The sequence below is a fragment of the Xenopus laevis genome, chromosome 6L (assembly GCF_017654675.1).
Source record: "Xenopus laevis strain J_2021 chromosome 6L, Xenopus_laevis_v10.1, whole genome shotgun sequence".
Taxonomy (NCBI): domain Eukaryota; kingdom Metazoa; phylum Chordata; class Amphibia; order Anura; family Pipidae; genus Xenopus; species Xenopus laevis.
In genome coordinates, this window is record NC_054381.1 from 34,218,931 (window position 1) to 34,238,287 (window position 19,357).

General features: G+C 36.8%; 1 protein-coding gene across 1 annotated transcript in view; it reads right to left on the reverse strand.

The window, feature by feature from the left end:
- Positions 1 to 19,357, reverse strand: part of asns.L (asparagine synthetase (glutamine-hydrolyzing) L homeolog) — a 30,527-nt gene that overhangs the window by 4,860 nt on the left and 6,310 nt on the right. The window contains exons 4-9 of the mRNA XM_018267326.2: positions 18,867 to 19,052; positions 10,435 to 10,536; positions 7,981 to 8,108; positions 5,921 to 6,047; positions 3,832 to 3,938; positions 2,104 to 2,204 (exon numbers count right to left, since the gene is read on the reverse strand). Of these exons, the coding sequence (XP_018122815.1) occupies positions 2,104 to 2,204; positions 3,832 to 3,938; positions 5,921 to 6,047; positions 7,981 to 8,108; positions 10,435 to 10,536; positions 18,867 to 19,052 (751 nt within the window). The remainder of the gene's footprint in view (positions 1 to 2,103; positions 2,205 to 3,831; positions 3,939 to 5,920; positions 6,048 to 7,980; positions 8,109 to 10,434; positions 10,537 to 18,866; positions 19,053 to 19,357) is intronic.

A 19,357-nucleotide genomic window follows, 5' to 3' on the forward strand; every position in this document is an offset into this window, starting at 1 on the left:
CTAAACGTATCCCTCAATATTAAATTTTAATGGACTGAGATAATTCATGATTCCATTAGAGGCAAGTGGGCATATGGTGCATTTTGTGGTCACTGTACTGTTCAATGAGGGGTTTGGGAGGAAAGATGTGGCCCCCTCTCAACTACTTTGAAGCCAAAAACCTTTTGAATGATTTGCAGGCTGTAGATTTATGGACATGACATAGACAGTGAGAGCTCATACATGTGGTTAACGTTTGGCATGCCTCATCTAAACAGCTACTCACTGACCGAAGATTAAACAATTCATGTTTATAGTAACACAGTAAGTTAGGTTTAAAAAAGACACACATTCAATCAAGTTCAACCTTTTAAGGCTATCTATAAGCTGCTTAACTGCTAGTTGATCCAGAGGAAGGCAAAACTAATGGCAGACATACCAGGTTACATATACAGACAAGCATTTCACCAGAGAAGATGCACAGCTACAGTTGTATATTGTTAGGCAACACTAGAGTGAGGGCCCTGCTTGAGAGAGCTTACGATCTAAGAGATTGGGTTGGTCCCTGTTATTGGGCCAGGAAATTAGCTGAAAGGAAGTGCTGAAAAGCACCTGGTAGGCAGGTTCCATATGACCCTAGAAAACTTTTCATATAACAGATATTGAACTACATCTTCCAACAAGCTTGCACTTTGTAGTTCTGGTCAAACAGCTTAGGTAGCTGATTATTATCAGATGCCTGTATTTATACTGTGACCTACTCATGTATGTAGTAAAAATTGTGTGTCTTTCAACCACCTTGTATAACCTTGTGAGTTGGGTGCAAAGCAGTCCGGAAACCCTTGCCAGGGGTTACATAGACATGCAAGAAAAAATCCTGCTCTTTGTTGCAAAAAGTGAAAAGTCGGATTTATTAGGTCAGACAACCAGGCAATGTTTTTTTGCAGCTTTTTGCAACAAAGAGGTGCTGCAGCTGTATTTTAACTTACCTACTCAGTAAGTGACCATAATTCCTGCCACCAAGCTTAGACACCTCAGTGAATATCTTTACGACTTAAAAGGCCTGTTCTAGTATGATTTGATTTAGTTTACAAGGATACATACAATATACATACTGGGGTCACTTTACTAACACAGTTTTTAAGCCCGACCAGTCTGTCCCTAGCAAAAAAATAAGAGTTTTGCTTACATTTTCTATTAGTAGACTGATCAAAACCGATTGATTAGCGGATAATATGGGCCACTGCACAGTTAGCACTCATGATTACTATCATTATCATTACTATCATGAGTGCTAACTATGCAGTGGCCCATATTATCCAACCAGCAAAAATGTAACTGTACGTGAAGGCAGCATCGGACTGGGTGGTCTAGGGCCTCCAGGCTCGGGAAAAACCGCAAGCCCCCTCTGCCCCCCAAGCATACATTATATTTATTTGCTTGTGGTCACAATCAGAGCCTGGGGGAAGGTCATCATGCAGCTCATCTGGCGGGGAGTGGGTTTGGGTTGGCAGGTCCCACAATGGCAATGGCCCACTAGGTTTTTTCCAGTGTCCATCCCTGTTTGAAGGTATCTTACAAAAGGCATGTTATAACACAACTGTTTACATATATATATATATATATATATATATATATATATATATATATATATATATATATATATATATATATATATATATATATATATATATATATAGAAACAGTTGTGTTATAACATGATTTTTGTAAGATACCTTCAAACAGGGATGGACACTGGAAAAAACCCAGTATATATATATATATATATATATATATATATATATATATTATACTATATATATATTTCCTTATTCGATGTGTTTGGGTGTCAGATTATAATTAAATGATTCTGTCATCCAAAGGGGTCAGTGGAGCTCATAAGCAGTCTCAGAGCCAGAAAAATGTTCTTGGATGCCACATTCAACCAAAGTGCAAGCAGTTGGGCAGCTCTGTTATGATAGTACTAGAAGAAGTTGTATTTTACATTTAATGATCCTCTGTGCCTGCTATCTGTTCCTACACCAGCACTAGTTAGATACAGTTGGCTCTGGAATATTAACAATAAGGAAAAGAGAAAAGCCTGCCCAAAATTAAAGCACTTACCCATGCGCTGCCGTTGTCCTGTCTGCACGAAGTACATCAAACATGTAAAGTTCCCTTAGCAATCGTTCACTGTCTTCTGCAGCCTCTTCAGCAGAAGGAGCCTAAAAGGTTGGTCCTTGTATAGCATTACTGACATGGGCAAATACATCTGGTGTGTGTGTGTGTGGGTGTAATACACCTGTGTGTGTGTGTGTGGGTGGGTGTGTGTTGGTGTGTGTGTGTGTAATACACCTGTGTGTGTGTGTGTGTGTGTGTGTGTGTGTGTGTGTGTGTGTGTGTGTGTGTGTGTGTGTGTGTGTGTGTGTGTGTGTGTGTGTGTGTGTGTGTGTGTGTGTGTGTGTGTGTGTGTGTGTGTGTGTGGGTGTGTGTGGGTGTGTGTGGGTGTGTGTGTAATACACCTGTGTGTGTGTGTGTGGGTGGGTGTGTGTGTGTGGGTGTGGATGTGGGTGTAATACACCTGTGATGAACCCACCCTAGAGTTCAAAACTACTACAAGCGTAGTTGCAGTTGCACAACTTTTGCTGCAGTCACTGCACAACACTGTTCATTAAAATGGCTTGTGTCTAAAGCGACTCCTTGCACCTGTGTATATTGGTGTAAAGCAGCAATGCACCCAGACAAGTCTGTTCAAATGAATAGTTCATATTGTGCCTATTGGTGCAGGTAAACCTAGAGTTATCCCAGGAAGGTGGTGGTGGCTCTAGGGATGGGTTAGCTCCAGGGTTTTCACAATCGCCTGTGTAAATAGCTGCAGTGAAATTAACCCTAAAGAATCAGGTGCAGTTGACATTTTGATGGAGTGTGGCAGCAATTGCATCTTATTTTCATTGAAGTGCAACTGTGTGCATTTTAACACCGGATTTAAATCAGGCACCATTTCTTGGTAGTTATGCTGAAAAATTATGTCATGCATAAAAACATGATGATTTGCACCTGAAATTCTGCTTTTTGCACTGCACTGTTGTGTGCACTCCTGTGTGCAATGAGCCAGTGGTGTAACTATAATACTCTGATGGGGGTGCCAAAGGAGAGGAAAGCTTGGTGTGGTCTGCATTGCTATTGGGGATCTCTGGTCTTTGGATTTTTCCCCAACACCACCTCACCTCTTTAATACCGGACACATATTGAATACACATACAGCAATTAGTGGGGGACTGAATTTTTTTTTCGTAAGGGGGACCACAAAAGGCATGGTATGCCACTGCAATGAGCAGTATTTTATTTGTGTTTAGTAAAGCAGAGCACCCAGTCCCCAGTGCTGCTGTTAGTGGTAGGTGCTGGTGAATCTATACAAATGGTAGCAGGTTGGTACAAAGGAATGATGAGGGGGAACTGGCATGTGGCTGGTTGAGTATGAATTAAGCAATGGGTGGGGTGCAAACGTGGACAGCCAGAATAAGAGTGCATGATTTAGAAATCCAGACTTGGAGACCTTGGTCTTGCTTGGAGTATATAAAAAAAAACCCTTAGACCTATTGATATTGCTGCTGTTTTCTACAGAATGCAAAATAAGCTCCACAGAAAATGAACCAATTTTGGCATGTCTCGGAACTGCGAGAGTTAACACTGGGCTGATTAACTTGTAAGGTTGCAATGTCTTTTTCATTTCATGACATTTCAGATGCATCAGAAAGCATGACAGTCATCCAGCAAATGTAATTACTGGCTTCCCACTAGCACAAAGTCTAGGTTATTTCAGTAGAAAGAAACCAAAAAAAGGATATTAACCTTGTGGAAATATATATATCCTTGAGTAAGCTCATCGGAACCCTCTCCGGAAAATATCACCACGCTGTCTGTTTTTTTCCTTATGTATTTGGAGATCACGTACATTCCTGAAATAAATCATAATGGTGTTATACAAGTTCTATTAGCATCCAAACTAACAGGCCTCTGTAATGCTAATGGAACCGCTTCAGAACAAAGAAGATGGGACCTCAAGGATTTCACACAATACAGCATTATGTGTATGCAAAATCAGCCGGCATCTGCTCTGCTGTATGTGGCTCATTAATACTTATATCATTAAAACCACAATTTCTAATGAAAAGGGGTAGTTCACCTTTAAATGAAGTTTTAATATGATATACACAGAGAAATTCTGTAAAAATAATAACAGTAAAAATGTAGCCTCACAGAACAATAGTTACCAGGTTAAGTGCCCCCATTATAAAGAAGGGAACGTGACAGAAGAAAAAAAAACTATTAAAACAAATTACAGACCAATGTAAAAGTTCCTAAGAATAGTCCATTTTATAACATAGCAAAATTCCCCTTAAAGGTGAACTACCACCTTGTAGGCTGATTTACTATGTCAAGTGCCAAGCATTAACAGACAAACCCTATTAAAAAGGAACTACCATGAAAATAAAAAAATAATATAAGCTTCCTAATACTGAAATAAGAAACTTTCTAAAGACAATCAATTAAATATTATGTACCGTTTCTGAAATAATCAAGTTTATCTTCACTATTCCTCTCTCAGCATCTGTTTCTCTTCATTCTGTCTTGCAGCAGTTGGGTGTCAGATAGTCATTGACAGTTAGATCCAATATATCTTATAGGGGGGGGGCTCCTTTTGCCTTGAAGATGTATTAGAGCTCACTCTATTAAAATCACCAGACATCCTGTCTCTCTACATGCAGAATTTGTGCAAAAGGCAGTTATTTTGTTAGATTTTGTTTGTACTGGAATCAGTTATTTGAGTGAGCTCTAAAACATTTGCCAGGAAAGGGAGCCCCCCTATAAGATATATTGGATCATTCCTCTGACACCCAACTGCTGCATGAAGAGATAATGAAATGAAACAGATGCTGAGAGAGGAATAGTGAATATAAACTTAATTATTTTAGAAACAAAGCAGATTTTTTAATTGATTGTATTTAGACAGCTTCTTATTTCAGTATTAGGAAGCTTATATTAAATTTTCATTTCCGCAGTAGTTCCCCTTTAAGAAGGGTACTAGAGCCCAAATATGCAACCTACACATTGTGCTGGTTCAGTACAGAGCACCCAGATACAAGGTAGCCCTGGAATTAAAGGGGTGGTTCAACTTTAAGTTCACTCTTAGTATGTTTTAGAATGGCTAATTATAAGAAACTTTTCAATTGCTCTTCAGTTTTTCTTTTTTTTTTGGAATTTTGGAATTATTTGTCTTCTTTTTCACTGACCCCATCTAAAAAACAAATGCTCTGTAAACCTAAAAATGTATTGTAATTGGTACTTTTTATTACTCATCTTTCTATCCAGACCCTTTCCTATTCATATAACAGTCTTTAATTCAAATCAATGCATGGTTGCTAGGGTAATTTGGACTGTAGCAACCAGACTGCTAAAATTGTAAACTGGAGAGCTGCTGACTAAAAGGTTAAATAACTCAAAAAACACAAAAAAATGAAAACCAAATGCAAATTGTCTCAGAATATCACGCTCTACATCACAGTAAAAGTTAATTTAAAGGAGAACTAATGCTTAGAAGGCATGTTACTTCCAGGGTTCGAAAGTGAGCCTTTCCATATAAACAGCATTTTGTTATTAAATGATATATTACAGGTGAAACAAGCGAAGGTAATGGATCATTACATTTAATTCATGATATATTATATATATATATTTCTTTAATTAAGAGATATTTTATGCTACTTGGATGCCGATTATAGTGCATAAGCTTAACAGAAACCATGAATTATTTTCACAATGATTATTAAAAAGGGACTTTAATTTCTTTTCTCATCCTGCCTCAAAATGAATAACGTTCTTGTCCTTTTTTGTTTCACTGAAGAAAACCCAATTACAGCCCCCATAAATCTTTACTCACCCACAGAAGCACGCACGGTGGTAATGTCATAGGTTTCCAAGGAAAAGATAACCTCATCTACTGCTTGAATCCCTTCTTCTGGATCAAACATGATTTCATGGTGCTCACTGCCAATATGCAAAGCTACCTAAAGTGTAAGGAATTCAAGAGATGTAAGTATTAAATGTTCGGTTGTAGTTGAAATCAAGGGAAACAGTAAAAAGTATAAAAAACGACTTATCAAGATGGAATGAGTTGTTTTCATAAAACATAAAAAAGGTCCTCTTTTATATTTGACTTTAAAGCCCAGAACCTGTTGCAAACAAGTGGAAGCTGATGTACCCTATGTCTAAGCATTATTGTAGCTATACCACCTCTGAATGAAAATAAAACCTGGCAAAGGAATAGGACACACTGCATTATGTTTATGCATAGGATTCATGTAATAGTAATGGGGCCTCATTTATGAATGTTCCAGATGCAAAAGTGCATAGGGTAATTCTGTACCATACTTGTGCCGGCTTCAAAACGCATGCTTAGCATAGCATACTTAGTGCCTGCCATAGTGCAGGTGGTTAGGTATAGGGCTCCTGTGCACCCTGCCTGTATTTTTACTTTGCACTCTGCACTGCCCTTTGTAAATCAGGGCTAATAAGTACTTGCAAAGCACTAAAATACATTATTGGAAGGTTCATATAATGGGTTAGAGCAGGGTCCCCAATGTTTTTATCCATGTGGAGCAACACAGGCATGAATAAATTTCCTGGGGGTACAAAATAGGTCTGTGATTGGCTATTTATTAGCTTCTATGTGGATTGGCAGCCTACAGAAGGCTCTGTTTGGCAGTACACCTGGTTTTTATGCAACCAAAACTTGCCCCCAAGCCAGGAATTCAGGGTTGGTGAGAAACATATTACTCCCAAGCAACTGGTTGGGGACAGGGCCGGCCTTAGGCCTATTGGACCAATTGGGCCCAATAGGGCCCCGAACCTCTGGGGGCCCCGCACCAGAGGGCAGCACAGATAATATTTCCACCAGCACATGATGCTGCCTGGCCTGCCCCCAACTTTGAGAGTCCAGCCCATCCCCAAATCCATAGGTCCAGTCCACCCCCAACTCTGATAAGCCAGCCTATCCCCCAACTCCATAGGTCTAGCTCGCCCCCAACTCTCATAGGCCCAGCTTTCCTCCAACATTGATAGGCCCTGCCTGCCCCCAATCCAACCAAGCCTGCTCCCAAGCTGAATCGGCCCAGCCTGCCCCAAACTAATTGGCCCAGTCCACTCTCCTATTTCCTCCCTCTCTCTCTTACCCTGTGTGCCCCTATTATGTGTCCCTATTTAATCCCTCTCATTCTCTTACCTTGTCTGCCCCTTTCCTTTTTATTTTGTGCCTGTATGCCCTTATTTTCCTAAATACTTGGTGTGTCAGTAGCCAGCAACACTTTGTCTAGGGGCCCCGCCAACATGGTCCCAATTGGGCCCCACATTTGATAGGACCAGCCCTGGTTGGGGACCACTGGGTTAGAGGTTAGATTTAACTGAAAAATGTGATCTTGTTCAGATACCCCATGTAGTGATTTGGTCAACACAATACACAAAGGATGGATAATCAGGTTAAGCAAGTAATGCGGTGTTCAATACAAACATTGGGGGGCTAGGCAGACAGATGATAGATAGATAGATAGAGATAGAAAGATAGAAAAGAAAGAAAAAGAAAGAGCAAGAGAGATGTTAGAAAGAAAGAAAGAAAAAGAGAGAGAGAGAGAGAGAGAGAGAGAAATAGATGTTAAATATATAGACAGAGATAGAGAAAGAGAGCAAGAGATAGATGTAGATAGAATAGAGATAGCTAGCTAGATAGACATGAATAGATAGATAGACATGAATATATAATATAATATAATTATAATATAATATAATATTTATATATGTTAGTGCATCTATAGGTATGTATGTGTGTGTGTGTATATATATATATATATATATATATATATATATATATATATATATATATATATTTATTGATGCAGAAATCAAGACACATTCAGTATTTCATCAAATTCACAAGAAATATCTTACCTTTCTGGCTGCCAATAAATCTGGACTATCTTCCATACCTACTGCAAAGGTTTGTAAGGGGTATTGCATATTACGTTCCTTCATTAGCTTGATAAGAGTTGCAGCAACCAGACTTGAGTCCAGACCACCTGAAAAAGATCATACAGTTTTAACAGTTCTAATAGTTCTAAAGGTATTAAGAGCCTCCAGATAATTAAACATAAAAAAAGTTGGACTCTGGGCTTCCCTGATCGATATCTGCCCGAAAGTTATGCAGATGTTGATCGGCCAGGCTTAAAAATCTCGACAGATCAATGACCACGTTGGTTTGTTGTTGCAGTCCTTGATCCGACCGCCCATTTTTCCTTGTTATGATCCGATCGTTGGGCACTATATCGAACTCACCAAACGAGTGGATCTCCATATGTATGGCCACCTACAGTCAGCAGCCTCAATACACTTATCTACCGAGAACCAATCCATCAGAGAATAATCAGTGCTTCCAAATTATTAAATATTTTCATAAGCAAGTATACGTATAAGCACATATGAAAGTTCTTTGGTTTCAGTCGTTGCTTATGGGAACAACCTACTGAACCAAAGAGCACTCCATTGGGATATGTGACAGACAGTGATGAAGGGATAGATGAGAATATTCTACAGCAAACTGTTTCTCTACGGATTTGTGCCAAAGTCAGTTATTTTGTTTGTGATTTGAGGTATTTGAGTAAGCTCTAACACATCTGCTAAAAAGGGAGATAGAATGAAAAGAAACATATTTCATTGATTGCATTACTTTCTTATTTCAGTATGATGAAGCTTGTATTACATTTTCGTGACAGCTCCCCTTTAAAGAGGTTGTTCACCTTTGAGTTAACTTTTAGGGGCAGATATATCAAAGGTCAAGGTGAATTTTCGAATTAAAAAAATTCAAATTTCAAGCTATTTTTGTGTACCTTGACTAGGGAATAGTCCAAATTCGATTTGAATTTGAAAAAAACCCAAAAATTTGAATATCGAAATTTATCATGTACTATCTCTTTAAAAATTCGACGTCGACCATTCGCCATCTAAAACCTGCTGAATTGCTGTTTTAGCCTATGGGGGACCTTTTCTAGAACCTATTCAGAGTCAATTGGTGGACTTTGAAAAATCTATTCTTTTTTTTTTTTTTTTTTTAAAGAGCTTCGATTCCAATTCGATCAAATGCGTTATTATTTTGATTAGTATGATTAGAATTTAGAACCAAGGTTTGTGCTACTGCCACATCAAAATGAATAAATGTGGTACCACTTGATGAATAAATATTAAATCAAGAAATACCAAATAAAGTAAAGAATGAAGGAGAAAACACTCACAGTTCACCTCAGTCCCAAGGTGCAAAATCAAAATTACTGTGTCCAAACGGAATGTGAGGGTCTCCAAAAATACGAAAACAAATGTAAAAAGTAGAAAATTTATTAGGACATGATACCTAACGCGTTTCGTGCCTATTGGGGCACTTACTTACTTCGTATTTTTGGAGACCCTCACATTCCATTTGGACACAGTAATTATGATTAGAATTTGCCCAAATACCGACCTATTAGATCGAAAACGGGCAATAAAAAACTTGGTTTGGTCTTTTTGAATTCGAATTTCGAAGCTTTTCAAATTCGAAATTTGACCCTTGATAAATATGCCCCTAAGTATGATGTAGAGTGATATTCTGAGAAAATTTGCAATTGTTTGTCATTTTTTATTAAGCGTTATTTAGCTTTTTATTCGTCAGCTCTTCAATTTGCATTTTAAGCAATCTGGTGACTAGGGTCCAAGTTACCCTAGCAACCATTCATTTATTTGAATAAGAGACTGGAATATCAATAGGCTAGGAGCTTACTAGAAAGATGACAAATAAAAAGTAGCAAATAATTCATTTGTAGCTTTACAGAGCATTTGCTTTTTAGATGGGGTCAGCGACGCCCATTTGAAAGCTGGAAAGAGCCAGAAGAGGCAAATAATTACAAAACTATAGAAAATAAATAATGAAGACCAAATGACAAGTTGCTTAGAATTGGCCATTCTATAACATACTAAAGGTGAACAACCCCTAAAGGAATGATTAAAACTAGAATTCCAGGTAACAGATTCCATATTATACTCATACAAATTGATATGGTAAAGTAATTGTAAGAAATTAACAGATTCTTGTCCACAGTCAAAATCATATAATATAGAGCCTTAAAACTGATTTATTTAACACAATCGATCAAATGCATGAAAGATGTTCAAGTCGTGGGTTCATTCATTGTTATATATTCCAAAATGTTAAATTGTTATTAATGATCCTGTGGCTGAGATTAAAAACTGTTCTTTGAATACTAATAATTCTAACTGCATTAGATAGACGGGAAAAAGTAAGAAAATTAATTTTCCCTAGAGGCAAGAGATAGATGGGATAGTTTTTTGGAACATTAAAATGCATTATGAATGTACCTGACAAAAGACAGCCGATTCTTCTGTGTGCCATTAACCGCTTTCTGACAGCATTTTCAAACAAAAGACAGATGTTCCTTTTTACCGTTTCCCGATCAGTTCCTGAGAAGAGAAAAATCTCTGGACTGAACTGCAGAGCCACATATTTTATAGGAATATGCTTTAAAGCATGAGATAACTGTCGCCACATTAATATAATTCCTAGAAAATAAATACTAGTGATGTTTTTCTAAAGAGCAGAGAAAGAGCACAGAGTCAAAGATATTAATGGTGCTGTACTGCTGAACATCGAGGACACCTGTGTTGTTCCAGAAATGGCAATGCTACTGAATTGTGTCCAGGAGAGCCATTAAAGGGATACTGTCATGGGAAAACATGTTTTTTTCAAAACGCATCAGTTAATAGTGCTGCTCCAGCAGAATTCTGCACTGAAATCCATTTCTCAAAAGAGCAAACAGATTTTTTTATATTCAATTTTGAAATCTGACATGGGGCTAGACATATTGTCCGTTTCCCAGCTGCCCCAGTCATGTGACTTGTGCCTGAACTGTAGGATGGAACTACTGCAAAGTGTGAGATGGCAACTCCTCCTGCCCACACCTATTTTGCAGTCATACACTGTTGGGACCAGGTACTATATATTAGCCTGTGCAGTTGAGCAGATGCAGATTTGTAAAGCCAGTTTAATGGGTTGTTCACATTTACATGAACGTATTGTATGCTGTAGAGACTGGTTTTGAGGCTTGCAATTGTTCTTCATTTTTAGTATTTGAAGTTTTTGCGTTATTTAGCTTTTTATTCAGCAGCTCTCGAGTTTGCAGTTTCAGCAACCTGGCTGCTAGGGCTCAAATTACCCTAGCAACCATGCACTGACTGAACGAGAGACCGGAAAATGAATAGGAGAGGTCCTGAATAGAAATAAAAGTAATAAAAAGTATCAATAACAATAAGGGGCACATTTACTAAGGGTCGAAGTGAATTCTAAGTGAATTTTCGAATTGAAAAACTTCGAATTTCGAAGTAATTTTTGGGCACTTAGACCATCGAATAGGCCAAAATTCGATTTGAATTGAAAAAACTTCGAATATTCGACCATTCAAAAATCGAAGTACTGTCTCTTTAAGAAACTTTGACTTCAACACTTCGCCACCTTAAACCTGCCGAATTGCTATGTTAGCCTATGGGGACCTCCTAGAACCTATAGCAAGTATTTGGCTACGTTTTTAGAAGTCAAAGTTTCTTTTTTGAAAATCGTTCAAACGATCGATTAAATCGTTCGAATCGTTAGATTCGAATGATTTCTACTTTGGATCGAATTGAATTCGATCGAAAACGGCTAAATGCACTCAAAAAAAAAACTTTTACTATCGAGTTTCAAAGTTTTACCACTTCGAAATTCGACCCTTAGTAAATGTGCCCCTAAATGTGTAGCTTGTTTTTAGATGGGGGTCAGTGACCCCCAGTCAGTGACCCCCATTTGAAAACTGGTAATAATCCCGAAGAAGAAGGCAGGTCATTAAAAAACTATCAAAAATGAATAATGAAAACCAATTAAAAAGTTGCTTAGAATTGGCCATTCTATAACATACTAAAAGGGAACTTTAAGGTGAACAAACCCTTGGTCACTGTACATCACTGTACAACAGCAGCCACTATCATTACAGCCCAGAAATGTCAGAATTGCCAGAAAGCTACCCTGGCCACACATACAGCTTTCATATAGAATAATATTCTCTGTCTATTCTCAAAACCCCTACAAAAGGATAACTGATCAAAATACTCGTTTTCCTCCATCAAAGCAGATAAAACAAAACAGATCATCCATTTAAAGGGGCATGTAAAGGCAAAAATCCCATTTTTACTTTCTTTAATGAAAAAGAAACCTATCTCCAATATACTTTAATTAAAAATCGTGTACCGTTTTTATAAGAAACCTGACTGTATGCAGTGAAATTCTCCCTTCATTTACTGCTGTGGATAGAAATTGTCAGACGGTCCCTAACTGCTGAGCAGGGAAACAATCATACTTATGAACAGCAGGGGGAGCCCCCGCCTTACTTCCCAGCCATGCAGTACTCAAGCAGCTTTGTTTATGACGATCCCTAAGCAGCCCAGACCACACTGAGCATGTGCACAGTCTTCGTCTTGCAAAGATGTTTAACAAAGTTACAAGAGGGTGACCCCCAGTAGCCAACTTTGAAAGCATAAATTATTTGTTTAATTAGGCTTGTGGTGCAGTAAGTTCATGTTTATATTTAGTATACAAAATACAGCATTTCTAGCCTTATTCTATTTTAGACTTTACATGCCCTTTAAAGGGGTTCTTCACCTTCCAAATACTAATTTCAGTTCAGTTGTTTTCAGAATGTTCACCAGAAATAAAGACATTAAAGTTCATTGTTCCTGTCTGGTGTTTTAGTTGGGCAGCTCAGTAATTCAGGTGCAGATTCTGAACTGTTACAATTTACTACATTTAGTTGATACATTTCTCAGCAGCATCTGTGGAATATTAGCAACTATTGTATCAATTCTAACAGCTGCCTTTAATGAAACCCAGGGATTCTGCTCAGCAGGGACAAAGATAAGAAAAGTATCAACTAAGGGGCAGATTTATCAAGGGTCGAAGTGAAAATTCTAAGTAAAAAAAATGTGAATTTCGGGCCATTTTTGTGTACTTCGACTAGGGAATAGTCCAAATTCGATTTGAATTAGAAAAAAAATTAGAAAAATCGAAATTTATCATGTACTGTCTCTTTAAACTTCAACTTCGACCATTTGCCATCTAAGACCTGGCGAATTGCTGTTTTAGCCTATGGGGGACCTCCTAGAACCCATATGAGTCAATTAGTGGACTTTGAAAAATCTACGTTTTTTATTTTTTAAATAATTCAAAACAAAAATTCAAACAAATTTGATCTAACTGATTCAAAATTTCAGTTGGTCTTTTTTTATTTGAATTTCAAAGTTATGGGAGTTCAAAAAAACACCCATCACTTCGAAATTCGACCCTTGATAAATTTGCTCCTAAATGTATCAATTTAGAACAGTTTATAGAGACCGTGACCCAACCCCCCCCCCCCCCCACGAGGTGCTTTTAAAAGATATAAGAAGGTAAAAAATTAAACTGCAAACTTAAATATTAGAAAAACTGTCACAAATAAAAAATAGAAAGTAATTGAAAAAAAGTCATTATTTCTAAAAAGCAACTGACCTGAAAAAAATGTGTTGGAAGTTAAATGACCCCCTTATGCAATTTGTAACAAATTTGAGTTCTCTTAATTTTTGAAAATACATATGTAAATTTCACAAAACACTCTAATAGGAATAACCTGTAAGGCTCATTTACTAAACCAGTGCAACATGTATGGGGGTTATTTACTAAAACTCAAATGTATGTTATATTTTTATTAAACCAAGCTTGACCAAACTCCCATCCATGATTTTTTCTTATTCATCAATAAAATAACTTGAAAAACTTGGGTTGGGAAAAAACTCGATAACAGAGAGAAAACCCTAATAGTACAATTTTTCTGATTTTACACCCAAATCGCTAAATTTTTTGGGGGGTTATCGCTGTAATCACCCACATTTTTCGGATTTTCAGACGAAACCCAGCTCAGATCCTGATATCTTTGAATTGTAAAAGGGACATCTCCCATTGACTTATACATGACCTCCCCAAGTTTGAGATGGAAGATTTTACGATCTTGACTTTTTGCCGCTTTGGGGTATAATGCATCTCTAATCTCTAATTTGAGTTTTTTTTTCCTTTTTGCCCAAAAAACCTCAACCAGAAAAAATTTTGTTTAGTAAATAACCCCAGTCATGTACAAAATTTAGACTCAAATTGCCATGTCTTTGCCACCCAAAACCTTTTTTTTTTACAGAATGCCAGCATAATAGCTGATGCTTGGAAAATAGAATGCATCATAACTTGGGCTCAATTTACCAAAGCACATTTGCATGCAAGTTGCAGTGAAAGGTTTTTTTTACTAAATTTGTCTGCAAATTGTATAATTTCCAGCAGATGGCATTAAAAACTGGAACTCAGTTGGGTATTTAGAGGGCAGATTTACTAAGCTCGAGTGAATAGTTCGAATCCAAAAATAGTCAAATTTCTAAGTAATTTTTTGCGTACTTCGACCATCGAATTGGTCGAATTCGACCATTCGATAATCTAAGTACTGTCTCTTAAAAAAATCCTTCGACTCAATACTTCGCCAAATAAAAGCTACCGAATTGAATGTTAGCCTATGGGGACATTGTAGATAGGTTTTTGGCACTTTTTATGATCGAATAAAAATCATTTGATCGATCGCTAAAAAAAGGATTAAAAGGATAAAAAGGATTTTACTTTGAGGGTCAAATTCGAGGGTTTTTTAACCCTCGAAATTCCGCCCCTAGGTGTAACATGCAGTGGAAGTATCACCTTCTCAGGCTGCTGCTAACTCCAGGGATCCATTGCATTTGTACAACCTGTAATTTTAACTTGCACGCAATAGCCCATAATAGGCTTAACTGGGGCATTGGTAATACACAAACTTTAGAAGAAGCTTATATGAGCCTTTATATCTTGCAATAATGTCCCGTTTCTATATCATTGTTTCATAAAATAGGATTGTATAATTATCATACCTCTACCACTGTTTTTTTTTTTTTTTTTTTTTATAATTCTTTATTTTGGTGTTTTTTCAAATAAAAGGATACAGAAAAAAGGGAAATGGGAAAGTAATCGGGTAAAATCACACAAATGTCGCTTTCACTTTAAGGTGCATCTTAGATATACAGTTTGCCTCCTGACCCTTAGGTTAAGACCATTAGTGTTATTTATTTAGCTTTTCTTTATATTTAATCCATGGGGACCATATCTTCCAGAATAACTTGCTCTTATTATGATATATAGAGGTTAGTTCCTCCATCTCTCTTACAATCTTCCACCGCTCTTATCCAGTCATTAAATGTGGGGGCGTCTTTAGTCTTCCATTTTTTTGGTATGAGAGACTTAGCTGCTTGCACCAAATGGGAGGTGAGAGTATCCTCTAACATTTTCGGATATTCTAAATAAACATTAAGAAGAATAACCGAGTGGTCCTCTAACTTAATTTTAGAAGTGGTTATTTTATTTATACCTTCTAAGACCTGAGTCCAGAAGTTTTTGAGGACTGGACATGATAACCATATATGGACGTGAGAGCCCTCTTTCCCATTACATCTCCAACATAGATTTGATATCTGCAGATTCATTTTATTAAGTTTGTCCGGTGTATAGTGCCACCTAGTTATCATTTTATATATTGCTTCTCTTATTCTCATGCTCTTTGTCATCTTGTCCCCATATTTAAATATCTTTTTCCACGTCCATTCTGGTATAGTCATGCCCAGTTCTCTCTCCCAGAATTTACAAAATGTATAGGTTTTATTACTATCTCTATTTAATATCATCGTGTACATTTTTGATAGGGGTTTATCTAGTTCCTGATCTTCCTCTATTATTTTTTCCCAATGTGTTAGAGTTCTATCCCACTCCTTGTCTTTATTTATTTGTATAAAATAATATAATTGATAATATCCCCATAGGTCCCTGGGGTGTTTCCCCCACCTCCTCTGTATCACTTCCAGTGGAACCAGCTTCTTTCCTTTAACTAAGTCTTGTATTCTAGTTGGTCTCTCCTCCCACTTCTCCCATCTTGAAAATGCTCCCTTTTCCATCCCCGGCGGGAAATTTGGGTTAAGACATAGTGGTTGTAGTACATAAGGGGCACTGGTCAGATGAAATGCAGTTTTATTCCTATGCCATATTTTAAGAGTCGCCTTAATTAAGGGGTGTTGAGACAATGCCTCGTTTGTTGCCCACTTATCATCCCACAATGAATTTTCTAAAGGGTACTTGGACCATGCCTGTTCCATCTCGCACCAATCTTTTTTACCTTTTCTCGTGGTCCAATTCCATATTCTTACTAAGTGTACCGACAGGAAATATAAGTAAGGATCTGGTAGTCCCATCCCTCCTTCCTCTTTTGTTTCTGCTAGTGTCTTATAGCTTAATCGCGCATTCTTCCCTCCCCATATGAATTTAGTAATCATTGCTCTAAACGATTTAAAGAAGCTTTGAGGTAAGTCAATTGGTAAGGTTTAAAAAAGGTATAATGCTTTGGGCATCACTATCATTTTGATGGCTTGGATTCTTCCAAACCACGTAATTGTGCTATTTTTCCACTTATCAATTGTCTTTTGTAGAGTTGTTAGAAGTAAAACATAGTTATCATGATAGTATCTTTCATGGTCCGCACTTAAATTGACCCCTAAATATTTAATATTACAATCCGACCACTTAAATGGGAAGTTATTTTTCAATTGTATATCTATTTCCTTTGCAGTGTTGATATTTAGGATCTCTGATTTTGAATAATTAATTCTAAAATTCGAAGCTTCTCCAAATCGTTTGAACAAATTAATCACATTTGGTATTGTTACTAGTGGTTTTGTTATGTACATCAGGAGATCATCTGCAAATGCTGCACTCTTATATTCTTGCCTCTTAATCTGGAGACCCGAAATATCCCTATTATTTCGAATATGTGCTAATAGGACCTCCATCACTAAAAGGAACAAAAGAGGTGATAAAGGGCATCCCTGTCGTGTACCATTGTATATCTGAACCCTCCGTGAAAGAATGCCATTAACTTTTATTTTGGCAGACGGTTTATCGTATAATGCCATTATTCTGTTTCTGAATTGATCCCGAAATCCTAAATTTATCAAAGTTTTTTCTAGGAATACCCATGAAATTCTATCAAACGCTTTTTCTGCATCTGTCGTTAGCAAACATAATGGGATATGTGTTTTTTTTGCATAGTAAATTGCCGAAATTGTTATTGTTATATTGTCTTTTGCTTCCCTTTTAGGTACGAAACCTGCTTGGTCGGGGTGTATCAAGGAGGGTAGGTATTGTTTCATTCTCTTCCCTAGTATCTGAGCATATAGTTTCATATCAATATTAATTAAAGATATAGGCCTGTAGCTTGTACATAGCTGCGGGTCTTTGTCCTGTTTAGGTATTATTGTTATTAATGCTTCTTGAGCCTGTGTATGGAACTTATTCTTATCTGATATAGAGTTAAAATAGTTATATAACAGAGGTGTAATATCTTCCTTAAATATTTTATAAAAGGATGCTATATAGCCGTCTGGACCTGGGCTTTTCCCGTTTGGCAGGCTTTCTATACCCTCTTCTATTTCTTTGTAGGAAAATAGTAACTCTAAATCTATAGCTTGTTCATGCGATAGGGGTTTTAAATTAGCTTCTTTAATAAATCTTTCCATTGTTTCCAAGTTTTTTAATGGAGTTTTATTATTTTGTATTTTATATAATGATTGGTAGTAATCCTCAAATGCTGCTGCTATTCCCTTAGTGTCATAGTGGATTATATTTTTAGCATTTTTAATGGCTATAATATTATTTTGAGATTGCGATGTTTTTAAAATTCTCGCTAAATATTTGTTACATTTATCTCCAAATTCGTACATATTTTGTTTTGTTCTCAAATAAGCCTTTTTCACTTTCTGGTTTGTTAGTATCTTCAACTGTGCTCATTTTTCCTCTAGGATTTTAAATGTTTTAATTTCTTTATGAGCTTGTTCCAGTTGGGTTATTTCCTTTATTACATTTCTAATCTGTTCTTCCCTTTTTTTTTTCAGGCTTGCTCCCAGAGCTATCAGGTGGCCTCTCAATACACATTTAAGAGTTTCCCATAAAGTCGCCGGGGTGATCTCTGCTGTATTGTTGTTATCTACTATTTGTTTAATCCAAATGTGTATTATATCTCTATTTTCCTCCTTATGTAATAGATATTCGTTTAGTCTCCAGTTAAATTCAGTCTTTGCTATCTCTGGTATCATATAATTCGCTATTACTGGTTTTAACACTGGTTGAGAATGCGGAAAGACATAGCTCAACAGCAGTTTATTGGCTAAGTATGACATTTCTGTTGTAGGATATGCATTGATCGCAACAGATAAATGTAGGAAAATGGAATCCATGCATGGAATTGGTTATTCAGAATGTTCAGGCTCCGGGGTTTTCTGGATAAGCGGTCTTTCTGTAATTTGAATTACCTTTCTGTAATTTGAATCACCATTAAATCTATTAAAAATTATTTAAACATTAAATAAAACCAATAGGATTGTTTTGCATTAATAAGGATTAATCACATCTTAGTTAGGATAAAGTACAAGGAACTGTTTTATATTTATTATTATTATTATTACAGAGAAAAAGGCAATTTTTGCCTTTCCATACTATAGGATCCCCCACATATGCCCAAAGTTTTCTGACCTGCAGTTAAACTACAATTTTATCTATGGGCAGCTTTCAGCCAGGTGCCGGACAGATATTGCTGTTCTGCACATACATAATATGGATAGAGAGTTACCTGGCTGCAGTTTTCCCAAGGTGTCATATGCAGCATGGACTGGTTCATCCCTGAAATTATGAAATTTGATTCGTTCCACTGATGTCACTTTTCCAGAAGGTTTCAAATCAAAAACTTCACAATGGCCTGGTGGGAAAGGGTCAACCTTTGGACATGAAGTCATTGAATGCTTCAAATCAATAAGACCTACAAATAAAAAGTACAGTCATCTTAAAAAGAAATAAAAAGAAATAGTCTCGTATCCTTGCACACTGGTAGAATTGTATCTGACAGAGGAGGACTTCAAAAGGGAGATTGCAGCTTCTTAGTTATCCATTCTCTGATTATGGTTTAAGATTATATTATTAATAATACTTAATTCGATTTTAATAATAATTAAAATGCATTTCAAGGGGTTGTTTATCTTTACAGTCATTTTAGTATGATGTAGAAAGTGATATTCTGAAACAATTTGCAATTGGTTTTCAATTTTTTTTATTTGAGGTTTTTGA